A 14,890-nucleotide genomic window follows, 5' to 3' on the forward strand; every position below is an offset into this window, starting at 1 on the left:
TTTCCCCAGTGTACCTACCCTGGTATGATGGTCACGTGATGAGCATAATGCATGCTGGTGGACAACGCAGAATGAAGCAATGAGACAAAACACACTTTGCTTTCCTCTGGAATGAACAGTGCTGCATTCTCTGCCTTACCCTCTACATACTGCCGGAGCACTTCTGCTGTGTAAACAGAAAGGCACCCTCGGCTCCTTATGCTACAATAAAACTCCAGTGTTACATGAAAGTTTCTCACTGGAGGCGAATTATCCTGAAGTGAAGGAGGCGCCTGCCTGTGCATACCAGCCAATTTTCCAAAATGATTGAGAGTGTTAAACCGAACACCAACTACTACCCCTCTCCCATCATAAAAAAAACCATAAAGCAGGGTGAATCATGGGCACAAGTGGCCAGCTCCAGAGCGGGAAGCACAAACTAGAAGGAGACAAATGCACACCTCCAACAACTGGGACCTTCTAAAATAAAAAAAAGGTGAGAACATTTATAGCAAAACTTCAAAAAGTATACAAAATGCATGAAGAAATAAACGATACGCATTCTACAATTATTTTCATCACATTTTTATTCCTTTGTAAGCATTCTTATCCATCATAACTTAATATACAATTAACAAAATATAAATGTGATTCCTACTTAAGGTACAAGTCGAATACCGAAGGAGACAAAAAGTTATTTGTAAGTTCTTTGGGGCAGGGACCCTGGCTAGCTTTTGCTTCTCTTCCCTTCCGAAGGTGTAGGTCCTTCGGACTAGGGATGGAAAGGCGTCCTCTCCAGTCCCAGTATGGGGTGACTGGTGAGCCGTGCTGAAGCTCCCTCATTCTGCTGCGAGCTGTGTGTTGTGTGCCAAGCAAACCACACTCAGACTATGTAGGCAGTGTCCCAACTCATGCCTTTAATGATACAGTTTTGTTGAATGGCACAATGAAATATAGCAAATCACACACCACAGCCTCTGCAGTTTCTCTCTGAATTACAGACCTTTTCTCCTCTATCTGTCCATGAGCCTTTATTAAGCCAGGAATCCATCCACACTTCTGGGGTAGATGGTGCAGTGGTCCCTCTGGGCCGGGCCCCCTTCTATGGTCGGGAAACCCCTCCCGATTGCACAGAAATCTCTCTCTAACCCTCGGGGCTCTTTGTGGACATCAGATGGGGTCCTCTCTTGAATGTAGATCTTTTACTCACAGTTAGTAGATGAATCTTCTGATGGGGATCTCCGGTGGCAGTTCTTGCCAGTTCCCTGGATGGGCAGGAAGAGGGGCAGAAAAAAACCCCTTCCTCCTAGATGTTGGGAAAACAAATCTTTTTCCCCAACTTAGATAACTGCAGGAATCCGCTGCAGCAGGTCACCACCTTTGTTGGGCAGACGTCCCTAAACAGGGGACGTCTTCAGCCCAGGCTTCTCCAATCCCTGACTTTGGAAAGGCTCAAGCCTTCAGCAGGGCTCCACTACATGAAAGTTTGAAATCTCAGAAAATCTGTCCCAGAGCAGCAGCTCTGTACCCCGTGGAAGAGTTCAGCAGGGCAGCCCCTCTGGGTCTCGGAGGGTTTCTGAGGCTCCAGCTAGGCCCAAAATCCAACTTTTAAGAAAAATGCAGCCTCTCTCTCTGTCTCTGACTTCCAAATAATACTGCCCCCAGAGCCTAGGTCAGAGATCTGCTTTAAAACCTCAGGACCAGTGGGAGGGCTGTCCATGAATGGATACGCCCCTAATTATTTCCCTAACTGCAATAGGCTGTTGCAAGACCTACTAGTAATCCAAAAAGTGGTCTGGGGTTCATAATTACCCCTTTAATTATAAATTTTGCTACCTTCAAGTAACCAACCAACACACGTATCAGTTTCAAATACACCGCAAAGGGCCCAACCACACATTTTCAAGCAAACTCGTTCATACCAAACATATATGTGTTCACTGAGAAAATCTAATGTTATGAGAACAGTTTGTGGTTTGATTGGGTGGGGTTGTGTAGGGAAGGGTGTTTTTAATATATGTTTGATAGGAATGAGTATGGTTGGATGTGTAATGCAACTGCAACATTGCTTCTCCCCTTCAACGGCAGGAGGAAAAGGGGAGTTGAATTAAAAAAAAAACAACCAATGAGGGCCCAAACATTTATGGTCTGAAGCAGTGATGTAGTTAGAACTGAATTTTTGGGGAGACCCAAGGCTAACATGGGTGGGCAGTAGGTTTGAGCTGTTCTCTTATCAATAACTGATGCCTTAGAGCGCACCTGCCAATGGATTTCTTTGTAGTCTGCAGAAGCCATCATGCATCATGAGCAGGCCTGGATTGTCACTAGGCACAGATATTTGGGGGGTGGCAAGCAGAGAGAAAAAAAAAATCCTGCCTCCAGTAGCGAAAAAGCCTCTGCCACCCCCTCTGATACGTCAGGTCTTGCAGCATTTTGTGTCACAGCGGCAAGTCCGCGACAGCAGGCTGGCCTCCCGTTCACCACAAGCAGCACTTCATCTCAGGCCTCGCGATCACGCTCAGGCCTCGCGCCCACCTTCAGCCTCCATTCACCGGTTCTGCTGCTCTTCCCACGCTGCCGCCAGGCTTAACAACCCGGCATCAGGGCCTTACTGCCTGCCCCTTCTCCCTGGCCAAAGAAAATCTCCTCCAACCATCCCAGATCATCAACAGGCCTCCCACCCAGATCCCGTTCTCCTGAAGCCTTGGCCCCTGCCTGAACCGCAAAGGTAAGTTAAAACGTTTTGTTTCCGTTTTGTGAGCCAATGAGTGTGCATGTGTGGTACCATGGGTGAGAGGGTGTGTGTGTGACTCAGTGAGAATGAGTATGTCCATGCATATGTCAGTGTGAGAGCGAGAGTGTGCACGTATGTCAGCATGTTTGTGCGTGAGAGAGTGTGAATCAGTAAGTATGAACTTGTGTGTGACGCAGGACCATAGTAAATACTGGTAGAAAAAGACCCAAGTGATCCATCCCTGCTGCCTAGCAATTTATTTTTAAGGGTAGTAGTGAAAGAGTGTGAATCTCAGCATGAGCATGCGTGTGTGGGTGTGAATCCGTGAGCCTCTCAGTGTGATTGAGTCAGCATATGTTTGTGTGAGACTGAGTGTGTGTGCGAGTCAGTGAGTCTGTGTGTGTCAGAAGTGAGGGTCAGGCTAGGGCTGGGGACCCCCATAGGGGCAGGGCAGAGAAAATCTTCTGCATGTACCAGCCACCTCCCCCGCAGGTTGAGCCCTTGGGTTCTGGCAGCCGGCAGGACGTAGGCTGTACCTGGAGTTGAGGTGTGGGCTGGAACTTGGAGACAAGGAGGGGATATGAAGGTGTTGCAGGGCTGGATGAGGCCGTACAGGACTGGAGTCTGAGGCAAGGCAAGACTGGAGACTGAGGCAGGACAAGGGCAGGATTAGGCCAGACAAGGACAAACCCACTTTTCCAAGGATTGAAAGAGGAGCAGCCTCACAAGTCATGTTGGGAGGGGGTGCTGTGTACCCCAAAAGTTGACTGTTCTGGTCACTCTCCCCCAGGCTAGCAACCCCACCCTGACTATGCCACTGCTGTGCCTGCAAACATTTTAAAAACTCATGGGCCTGCACTTCCTGTATGCTGATGTAGCCCCCTTCCTGGGTACACTCGATATCAGGGCTTACTTCCGACTCAGCCTTGCAAACCCTGGCATGGATGCTCTGACGGGGGGAAGGATTACCTTCAGGGTCCAAGGCATTTGGTTGGTCTAGCACCAAGGGGACATGACAGAAGACGTGGTTGTCCACAATTAAAAGTCTTTATTGAAACAGTTCAAACAGGAAAAGTTGTAAATTAAATCTTTTAGCATACAAACTCCAGAAACCAGGTACTAAAATTTCACCAAGAGGCTGATAATCCTTGCTGTTGTATCCTCCTGGGATCCTATCCTCCTGTTTGTGGAGTTTAAGGATTTGTCAGAAGCACCACCATAAGGAACTGTCTGGGTGGCCCTCTGTACTCACTATAGGATTCTGAACGACAGGGGACGGAAGGCAGGTTTCCCCCTTCAGACACATTCAGACTGATACTGGACTCTCTCAGCTACTAACTCTCCCTCCTCACTACTAACTAGAAAATGTTCAGGCTTCTCAGACCATACCCTGGACTGCCCCATTGTGGTGAGAACCCTATAATAAATGGTTTAGTCCATTCACTAGGCTACCTATCTCAATATGGCCCCTCCTGGGTGGAGCATAGATCCCTTTACCCTGAGATCATCCATCACAGGAAGTGCTGGCCCATGACTTGTGAACCTACTTGTGGAGCTAGCACTGAGAGGGATCAGTGGATGCATGACTTCTGCATGCTCTTAGAAGAAACAGTGCCATTGATCCTGCCTGCTTCCCATGGGTCTGCCGCTGAATGATCCCTCTCTATCACAGTCTGATCATAATTCAGCTGTGCGACTTCTCTTCCTCCATCATTAGGATCATGTAACCCCCTCTTCTCCAGTCACTACATTGGCTCCTCATTCGCTTCCTACAAGCACGTTTACTGTGTGGCGGCTCCTCATTATCTCACATTTCTTATTTCCCCATCACCCCTCTTCCCAAACTTCATTCCATCTGGGCTCTTTATCCCATCGTCAAATCTCCTCTGTGCCTTCCACCTCGCTGCAGCAAAGGCCTGGAATGACTTTCCCAACCCTTGCACCAGGCTTCCTGTTTTTACCAGATTCAAATCCAGCCTTAAAACTCACCTCTTTGAAGCTGCTTATAACACCTGAACCTTAACTCTTCCCACTAATGCAAGAGATTTATCAGTCTGTGCCCTAGATGGGGACTCGGACAGAATGGGGGTTGATCCTTCTAGGCCTATTACACTATAAGAGAGATTGATTAGCAAGGACTCCTTAAAACACTTCTGGGCTCTCGCATTATATTTGACGATACTCAGTTATAGTTGCCCCTTTCTTAATCTAATTCTACCTACTTTAAATCTTGTCAGTCATAGCCTCCTGTCTTAAGTCAAAAACCTCTGATTTGTTTCCTTATATGTCTTGTCTGACCATCTTGAATAAATTGTAAGCTACAAGGAGTAGGGATTGTCTGCTATGTGTCTCTGTACAGAGCTGCACAGACCTGATACACTACTACGAATACTTTATCATTTCTAAAGCATTTCAGATACACATAAGAGGCAGTCCCTGCTCCATGGAGCTTACAGTGCAGTTGAAACAAACATAGAGGAAGTAAATTTATTTTAAATAAGTGATTAGGCATTCCAAGCAGCTTCAAAAAGGTGAGTTTTTAGACTGGATTTGAATATGGCCGGAATGAGAGCACGACACACTGACTCAGGCAGTTTATTACAAGAATGTGGTGCAGCAAAATGGAAAGCACGGAATCAGGAATTGATGGATTTGCATTCTGAAGAGTTTATGTTGCACTTGCTGACCATGGGACCTCATGGCCAGCAGCGCTCACCTCTCTCTGTCACATTCCCCCTGCACCATGTAGGAGCCACCACCGACCTGTGGAGCATGCAGCCAGTCCCTCTGCCCGCCGCTCCACCTCCTTCTTGCGGCTCATAGCCACCCCCACCGCTGCCGGCTTCCTGCACCCACCACCAGTCCCTTAGGTGCGCGTGCGCACCTCTCCCCTCCTCTTAAAGGAGCTGCGGCAGGAAAACCTCCGAGGACCTCCCTGATGATGCCAGCGCTCCCAAACTATTTAAGAACGGTTCTGCCCTTGCTCCTGGCCTCTGCAACAGGTCGAACTCCGTGTGAGTAGCTGGTTGCCTGACTGCGTGTTCCTGATTCCATGCTCCTGATCCCATTGTATCGTCTTCCTCAGATTGACTCTTGGCTCTGACCTCGGACCTTTCCTTGGATTTGCTTGATCGCCGCCTGCCCCCGACCTTGGTATGTTTCCTGGACTCACTTGATCGCTGCCTGCCCTGACCTTGGTATGTTTCCTGGACTCGCTTGTTGCCGCCTGCCTCGCCCCTTGGCCCACCTGCCGTATTCCATTGCTAGCTGCCTGCCCTGACCCTTGGAACATCCTGATTCTTCCATCGGCTGTCCATCATGGGAACCTTCATTATGGGAGACCTGCACCTAAGTCTAGCTGGCCCTGGCATCCAAGGGCTCAACCTGTGGGGAACGAGGGCTGGTAGTGGTGAAGGTCCCTTTGGGTCTCCGCACCGTCCAGTTCCACCCGCCACTGCTGAGGGCCTGCAGGGTTCCTCCCTGCAGGTAGTGTCAACCTCATCTCGGTCCAAGGGTGCACTCGTTCAACAGTTTACAAGGAATGGTGTAGGGAGAGGGAAGAGAAGATGGATAATGAGGAGCTAGAGTGAATGGATTTGTAGGCAAGCAAGAGAAGTTTGAACATTATGCAGAAATGAACAGGGAGCCAATGTAATGACTTGAGGAATAGATGTAACTCTTTATTGGAATCCCAATGCCACAAAACACTCTTATTTTTCATAAACGACCTTCATACCGTTCTACATTATTCTTGAGCATTGCTGCCCGTTTGCTATACTGCTTAGAGAGCCATCTTTAATCATTGGTCGTATAATATATTTTATCCCTTTTTTTTCTTTTTTATCTTTTTCAAAATTATAGTAAAATTCAATTGTATCGCTTTTAGTTCTTTCTCAAGATATCAAGTTATGGGTACTTCCCTTAAACAGTAGAGCCCCATTTCGCTCGGGGGATAGCAGAGTTCGGTCCGAACTCTGCTATCCCCCAAGCAAAACCCATAACTTGATATCTTGAGAAAGAACTAAAAGCAATAAAATTGAATTTTACCATAATTTTGAAAAAGATAAAGAAAAAAAGGGATAAAATATATTATACGACCAATGATTAAAGATGGCTCTCTAAGCAGTATAGCAAACGGGCAGCAATGCTCAAGAATACTGTAGAGCGGTATGGTCGTTTATGAAAAATAAGAGTGTTTTGTGGCATTGGGATTCCAATAAAGAGTTACATTGATAAGTTTGACTTTTTTTGACCTCCTCCTGAATATATATTTTATTTATTTTTATTTAATCGTTTTTTTATACCGAGGTATAGCTAGAGGCCTTCACTCCGGTTTACAATTGTAACAACCTATTACATTTAACAGTATAACATAAATAACCTATATAGTATTTGAATCGTCGAAAACATAAAAAGAGTATTTAATTATATGACTAGAGGAATTACATGTTCATAGTCACCTTGCTGAGAGATGAGCCATGTAGCCAAATTTGAATAGATTGCAGTGGAGAAAATTGGTTCAGTGGGAAGCCTGTCCAGGAGAAATTACAATAGTCTAAACAGGAAGTGATAAGTGAGTGGGTGATTGTTTTTGTAGCATGCTGAGAAAGGAAGGGATGAATTTTAGCAAAGTTAATAAAAGAAGAAATGATACAATTTAGCAGTGTTTTGGAATGTGAGAAAGAGAGTGAGGTGTCAAAGATGACTCCAAGATTATAGGACATGGGCGGATGAGAGTGCCATCCAAAGAGAAAGAAGAAGAGGGTTCAGTGAAAAGCCAAGAATTTCCATCATGACCACTTTTGTGGGACATCCAGGAGGCAAAGTCAGACAAGCAGGCTAAGATTCGGGTCTGGATTCTTGGTGAAATTTCTGGCATCGAGAAGTAGATCTGGGTGTCATCAGACAACAAGATCTCTTCCTGGTCACATGACACATGATCCACCACTCTGAGCATGGTGGTGTAGACTTGTCACATTCTGAAAGCAAATGCAAATTAACTTCCATGGAAGAAGATGGCGGAAGAACAAGTAAGCACAAAGCAAAAATCTATTGAATTCAAGTTAATGATAAACAGACCACAGATCTGTCAATATCCTGGAAAGGGCCAAGTGGTATTAATGTTGCTGTTTTGCTGGAGATGATTGGTATATAAATATTGAGACTACATTACTATAATGTGTAGAGAATTCACTCTCTATTTTTTTCTGTGCAGTCTGGGTAAACAAGCATCGGGGTAACATGCGTGATGCGGTGGTTACTATCCTTAACCATTAAGCCTTATGCTCACCTTTGATGCACCTCCAACATTACTCTCTGCATCAATGGTAGGGGGTGGCAGGAAATTTGAATCAAACAGTTACCAACAAGGGCCCTGAACTTGATGGTTGATGAAACAGATAAGTTTGGGAAAATAATGAAACAGATAAGTATGGGAAAATAAGTGTGGGAGCTTGCTGGGCAGACTGGATGAGCCGATTGGTCTTTTTCTGCCATCATATCTATGTTTCTGCAGAATGAACTTGAAGCCATCCATTATTCTATTCTACACCACAGAAACCATGGGAATGCTGAAATAAAATAATCCACTCTTCTATTCTACAGCATAGACACAATGGAAAACTGCCTGCACATTTATATGGAATACTGGCTCTAGGGCTCAGAATGCAGCACAATGTGGTGCAGGAGATTAAGGGTTGGATCCTCTCTTTGTCAGGGCTGGTCGGGTGTAAATTTGTGTCCAGGGAGAGAAAGAAAACAGCAGCCATTACTTTGGTGCTTTCAACAACCAATGAGTGGTGCTGACAATGCACTCAGGAGGAGCCAGCAAGGAATATCAATGCCACCCGGGCCTGCCATCTGGAGGGTTAGGGGAAGGAAGTAAAGATTGAAAATGGAGTTTAAAAGGGGGAGAAGGTACAAATAAATAAATAAATACATCCACACACATTTCTGAAGTCACAAGAAACGCTTTTCAGAAACCTGAGAAAAGAAAATATGCAATCCTTTATTCCAGCAGTTCCAGCAATAATGCATTCCCATGAACACTGCTGCTGATGTGAGATATTCTGACTCTTGTGCAAGCAGACGTGCTGTGAGAAGGATGCACTTTCTTCATGCTCTATGACCTATGGTTATTGGGGCAAGATACTCTCAGCAAAATCTGGGTCCCAGCTCCTGCTGACCCAATGCAACTTGAGATGAACTAGACCCTGAAATCAGACGCAAGTTCTAATTTGGCTCCAGTTCCTATTTCTGACCCATTTTGCTTCCAAGGAAAATGGTTCCAATCTGAATACTTTGCTGTCTTACTGGTGTAAGATTACTTTCAGAGCTCCTAGGTTGGTGCTTCATTCATTGAAAACCAAGGAAGAATTAAATACTCCTTAAATTTGAAAATATACAAAGCAATTATAATCTCTGCCTTTAGTACACTAAAGGCAGAAAAAACAGTAGGTAGCATCCATGTCTGCTTAGGAGAATTATTTGTATCCTTGGAATTGCCATTATTTAAAGAGCTTTGGAAGCTTAGTTTTAAGATTGAAAAGAGATATGCCTATTATGTTCAGAAGTCTTCTGGGTGTTGTAGATACCCACACTTACTCTCCATAATTGGAACTGAGACATTAAGAAGAGGTGGAGAAGCTTCTGAGAACCCAAAGTTCTTACAGAGCCAATAGCTCTCAGATATGATCCATTACTTATTCGTGGCTGAAGATATCTGGTAATCCCATCCAAAGCAAGGCAACACTCGGATCCTGGCATCAAGACCTACCTTACTAGCCATGACATGCTGACCTGGCTCTGAGCCCACCTTCCCACCATTCATGAATTTATACCCATTCTCCTGGTGCCCTTTACCACTTGGGTGGCTAACTGGGCGTTGACTCAAAAACTCCAAGACACATTACATTTTATCCCCTTTCCATCAAGTAGAAGACTGCTCCTCTCTTCCCCTTTCTATCTTATTGAGTACTAGGCAGAGTCGGTGGCAGGGCATCAAGGCATGCAGCTTGTTGAGAACACTGGAGAAGCAGTCTATGAAGGTCCTGCGGACAGCAGTGGAGGAGAAGTAGAAGATGATGGGATCCAATGTGGCATTGAAGGTACTGAGTAGCAGGGCGTAGACCCTCCAGTCAGGGCTTTTTTTCTGTATGTACCCCACAACATGTGACATGTTGTAGGGGAAGAAGCAGATAATGAAGTTGCAGAGAGTGGCCACAGCCAGTCCAATGGCCCTCTGCTTCCTCTGGGCCTGGATGTTGGGCAGACACATCAAGATCTTCACAAAGTTGATGTAGCAGAAGAGGGTGATGATAAAAGGGACTACAAATAGCACAAGGCACATCTCCAACCTGACAGGGAGTAGGACTCTGAGTTGTTCTTCACTGAAGTTCTCATAACAGGCAAACTCCGCTGACGTTTTCATAACATCCATATCATCCCCAACACCACCAGCAACAGAGATGTTGCTGGTGGTGTTGGGGTTGATATTGCTGGGTACATTGTACTGAACGATGTAGACTATGCTGCAATGGATGCAAGCAATTAACCAGAAGAAAAAGCTGGCTATAAGAGCGTACTCTGGCTTCCGGTTCATCTTATACTTGATGGGGTACGCCACACCCAAGTAGCGCTCCACACTGACAGCCGTGAGGAACAAAGTGCTGATATAGATGCTGCTGTAGTAGCAAAATCCAGTCAGTGGGCAGAGAAACTGAGGCATGGTCCACAGCATCCCAGACGCAGCCTCCTTCATCTTCATTGGAAGGAAAGTCAAGAGCACTAGGTCTGAGACAGTCAGATTGAGCAGAAGGATGTCCACAGGGCTTGGCTTCTGGCGGACTTTTAGCAAGAAGGCATAGAAGGCCAAGAGGTTGGAAGGCAGCCCAGTCAAAAAGGTCAAAATATAGATGGACATGATCGCATTGTCATGAATGCTAGTATTCATTCTGACTCCTGAAGGATGAAAAAGAGGATATACGAGTTAGTATGTAACAAAATAGCATCACCTAAATGCTAGGCAGCAGCATGACTGGATTTCAAGGTGTTAGACAGATTTTTACAAGATAGCACAGTCTAACACTATTATACACAACCCTTAGTGATCAGTGGGTGCATCCGTAAAGCAGGACTGCTGGAAATGGGAAGGTTAACTTGTGACAGGGGATAGTCAGCTCTACCCGTGTTGCTTCCTGCTCACTTCCTCTAAGCTTGTGCTGCTTATCGCTGTCAGAGGCAGTGAGATCAGCTGAATAGCAGGGCTGGTGCTTCTATTAGACAAACTAGGCAGTTGCCTAGATCGCCAACATTTTGGGGGTGCAAAAATCCCACTAGCACAAGGACCAGAGGGGGAAAGTCTAAGAAGGGAGCACTGTGCTGGAGTTGCCACCAATAGGTAAGTTGACGATAGGAGATACATGACTGACGGTTTGCCTACAAACTGAGTCCAAGGATACTTGAACCCACAGACCTTTGCTCAGTTTTCACAGGGAAAGTACACGTGGCTTTTGCGTGGAAAATGACCGCACTTTTAAAGAATTCACAGACTGAGTCCCCTCCTATTTCTAGGGATACATTTTTTTTATTGAAAATAGCACCGACAGTTGAGGCAATGCAATCTACAAGTGCTGACTTCCTCCAATCAGCTAAACACTGGGGAACGTCTCGCTAACACTGTGGAGCAGGGTGTGGATGTGGCTGTACTGTGGTAGTCTAGTTTTCAGATGGCCTTTACCATTTACTCCAGTAAATAGCTTTGAACTTGACTTGCAATATATCACCCGCTATAGTTTTATTTATTTATGCTTATTACTTGTTTCTACAAATGACTCAGAGTTATTTACAAATTAAATAAAAAGAATAATTGCAATACAGACTGGCAATTAGTAGACATAGAAATAAATATAGAAAACAAAACAATCACATGATGTAAGGTGAGCACAACTGAGCCTTCCTTTCCCCCCTGCAGGAAAGGTGAGCTATTTTATTCTACAACACTTCTTGATTTCAAATATCCCAAATATCCCAATCACCACAGAAACATCATCCCCAGACTGCTTTGACTCTGGAGAGGTAACACGTCTATTAAGGAACAATATAAATAGAAAAGGAAGTAAAATTGGAAAAGGGAATTGCGGAACACGAACTAATGATTTCAGAATTAACCGAGCTGAAGAAGAGAGTAAACTTTTCAAAAGTTCATCACAGGTGTCCAGTAGAAATGTATCATCTACAGCTGACCTTATTTCTGCCTATCCAAGAGGACCGACATGGCCTTTCTTCAAGATTACAATCTGTGTATTACTCATGTCCTCTATGTCTGCTTAATGAATTCCTGGTTTCCAAGGCCAAGCAGATCTGTTTCTACCCTTCTTCCTCATGCAATATTTGAAACGCGCTTCTCGGCTCTGCTGACGGCCACATAAACAGAGCTGGCCGTGCAGTATCAGATTCAGATCTAGGACTGCATGGTAATGAAGCAGAAGGCAGCAACCTCATAAGATTCAGTTTAGTTTTTTCCAGTGGTTTTCGTATTCAAGACATATGGGGTCATTTTCTATCGCTTATTATGTGCAATAAGCGGCTATCGCACGCGAAAAGTCCCTTTTCGCGTGCGATAGCTTGCCGGGGGCGGAGTTGAGGTGGAGTCGGTGCGGCGAGGGGAGGAGTCGGGGTGGCGATGAGGCAGACGCTGCGATGTCTTCACTGGCAGCGATAAGATAAGCACCGTAATCATCACCAGTAGCGCGCCCAGTAGCACCATGTTTCCCGGTGGCACTATTGGATGAGAAAGCCGGCAGCGAAAAACACCCCGATGGTGCTAAGGCTGCCGACTTTCGCAGGCCCACCCCCCCTTCGTCCCCCCGCCCCCCCATTTTCGCTGGATTCACCATTCTGTGTTAGAATAGTGAATCCAGACCATAGTTTGACAAAGAGATGAAAGGGACTCAGTTAATTCACTTTATCAAGTATCTGTGGGAGTTTTGGGCTGATTAAAACGCCTGCACTGGCTGATACAGATCCAGATAACTTTATTGTTATGACAATTTTACATGTGTTACCAAAGCAATGCACAGAATGGTTAAAATAAAAAGGGGAAGAGATGCTCTATAGTTTGGTCAGGAAAATTAGTGTATTTACAATTATTCCATAGAAACCAGATCTTACCAATCGGCGAAAGACATTTTTGTGTATTGCTCTCAAAAAAGCTCATTTTGATGTTTTGGAAGGACGATGAACAACCTACTTTTCATCTATGGAAGAGATTTTTATGCTGCCATGCATCTTTTGAAATATTGGGGAAAAAAAGAATGATGGAACCATAAGAATGTTGAATTCAACGTGGTTATTTTCACTTGTGGAACATTGTGCATAGAACTTGATTTTAAATTGCTTGATTTTTCATGGCTGTTGATTTGCTCTTTTGCCTTAAGCTGGGATCTAATTATGTTATTCTGGGCATTCACAATTGTATACTTGGTTATGTGTCTGCTATGCCTGTGGTCTGTTTGTGGGGGGCTTTCTCAGGGAATCATTATCTGGCTTTGGGTCTGTTACTATGTTCTTGGATTTTTGTTGTTTTCAGTGTCCTGGTTTGTACTATGTTCTCACTTCAATAAACATACTGGCAAAATGATAAAAAGGGGAAGAAGAAAGAGGACTAATTAATGATTAGGAGACCCTACGGTCAAGCTACCAGTAAGCCCTGGGTTCTCACTGTCAGTTAGTGTAGGATGGTTTATTGAGGAGGGTTCATTCAGATACAGCACCAACCTCTGTGGGTGTGGGATGGCCATCCCCCTGGTGATGCTAAATAGCAGCTCCCTTGCTGCAACTTGGAAGGCAGTCCCCTTTTGTTTGCACAAGTATAAGAGATATATAGGAGATGTTAGGGAAGTGCTAGGAGAGCGGTTCCACTTTCCAGGGGTTTGTGTGTTCTTGGGCCACGGCTTGCCCGAGCATGGGCTGGACAGGAGCAAGGCTGGACTGAAGACAGACGATGGAATCCAGAGTAGGGACAAGGCAAGGATGACTGAAGATACTGACCCTTCACCGGACCTGCATGCTTCGGAAAGACCAACAACACAACGGTGGTCTTATGAACAGTCCTCCGACCATTTCAAGCCCTTTCAGACCTGCCACTGGGTAAAGGCAAGAAGCGGCAGGCCGGACGGAGGTCAGGGCAAACAAAGACCGGAACATGAAGAGTCAGACGAAGACGTATGTACTTGGACGAAGACTGAAGACAAGGAGTCAGGAGCGAGAGCTGGGTTGAGAATGCAACGCAGCTCGCCCTTCACAGCTCACCCGCGGGGTTGGTCACGGACCACGCTGGGACCGACGTAGACTCTAGACAAGATAGTGGAGTAACTGAGAAAGGCATGTTGCAGAAACCGTAGAGGCCTGCACCGGGGCACTCCCTACACAGCCACCAGTGGCTGGTCGCAGACCACGCTGGATGGCACAGGTTCTGGTAGAGTCTTTAGCATGGACGGAGCAGGTGCAAGGAACTCCATAGACCAGGGACAAGGATTCAAGCAGAAGTCTCCGGGAGGCTTGTGCTGTGGTAGTGAGGAAGGCAATGTGCCATGAGGCGCCCTACTCAGCCGGCCCGTGGGGCTGGTCGCAGACCACGATATGGATGCTAGGAAAGGTGGCGATGAGGAACCAGGGTTTCAGGCAACTGGACTGGATCACGGACATCAGGAACAGGAGACAGACATCAGGACTGGATCACGAACCTCAGGAACAGGAGACAGACATCAGGACTGGATCACGAACCTCAGGAACAGGAGACAGACATCAGGACTGGATCACAGACATCAGGAACTGGAAGACAGACATCAAGACTGACCGTGGACATCAGGAGCAGAAGATGGACATCTGGACTAGATCAAGGACATCAGGACAAGACAAGGAGCTCCAACGAAGAACAGGAAGCACAGGACCTTGAAGAAGCAATGGAACAGCGAAACTCCTGGAGTGAAGGACAGGAAGATCCCAGGAGCGTCTAACTCCTTGCGAAGGCAAAGCTGGAATGAACGCTGGGCCCTTTTGAAGGGCTGAAGAGGACTACGCCTGGGGAGGAGCTCGCAGGGGGCCATACCTGGCTGGCCCTTTAAATATAGAAGTGAGGCACGCGCCTGCGCCTTAGGAAGCTGGGAGAGAGCAGGA

At 46.0% G+C, this 14,890-nt stretch overlaps 1 protein-coding gene across 1 annotated transcript; it reads right to left on the minus strand.

Annotated features, from left to right (window-relative positions):
• Positions 1 to 8,532: 8,532 nt before the first annotated feature.
• LOC115075961 (free fatty acid receptor 2-like) lies at positions 8,533 to 10,665 on the minus strand. The gene has a single exon (XM_029576957.1). It carries the CDS (start codon positions 10,662 to 10,664, stop codon positions 9,642 to 9,644), a length of 1,023 nt encoding a protein of 340 aa, XP_029432817.1. The 5' UTR covers position 10,665; the 3' UTR covers positions 8,533 to 9,641.
• Positions 10,666 to 14,890: the final 4,225 nt, after the last annotated feature.

This window comes from Rhinatrema bivittatum, chromosome 14 (assembly GCF_901001135.1).
Source record: "Rhinatrema bivittatum chromosome 14, aRhiBiv1.1, whole genome shotgun sequence".
Classification (NCBI taxonomy): domain Eukaryota; kingdom Metazoa; phylum Chordata; class Amphibia; order Gymnophiona; family Rhinatrematidae; genus Rhinatrema; species Rhinatrema bivittatum.

Coding starts and splice junctions, on each gene's coding strand:
- LOC115075961 (XM_029576957.1), bottom strand. CDS start 10,664: ATGAATACTAGCATTCATGACAATGCGATCATGTCCATCTATATTTTG.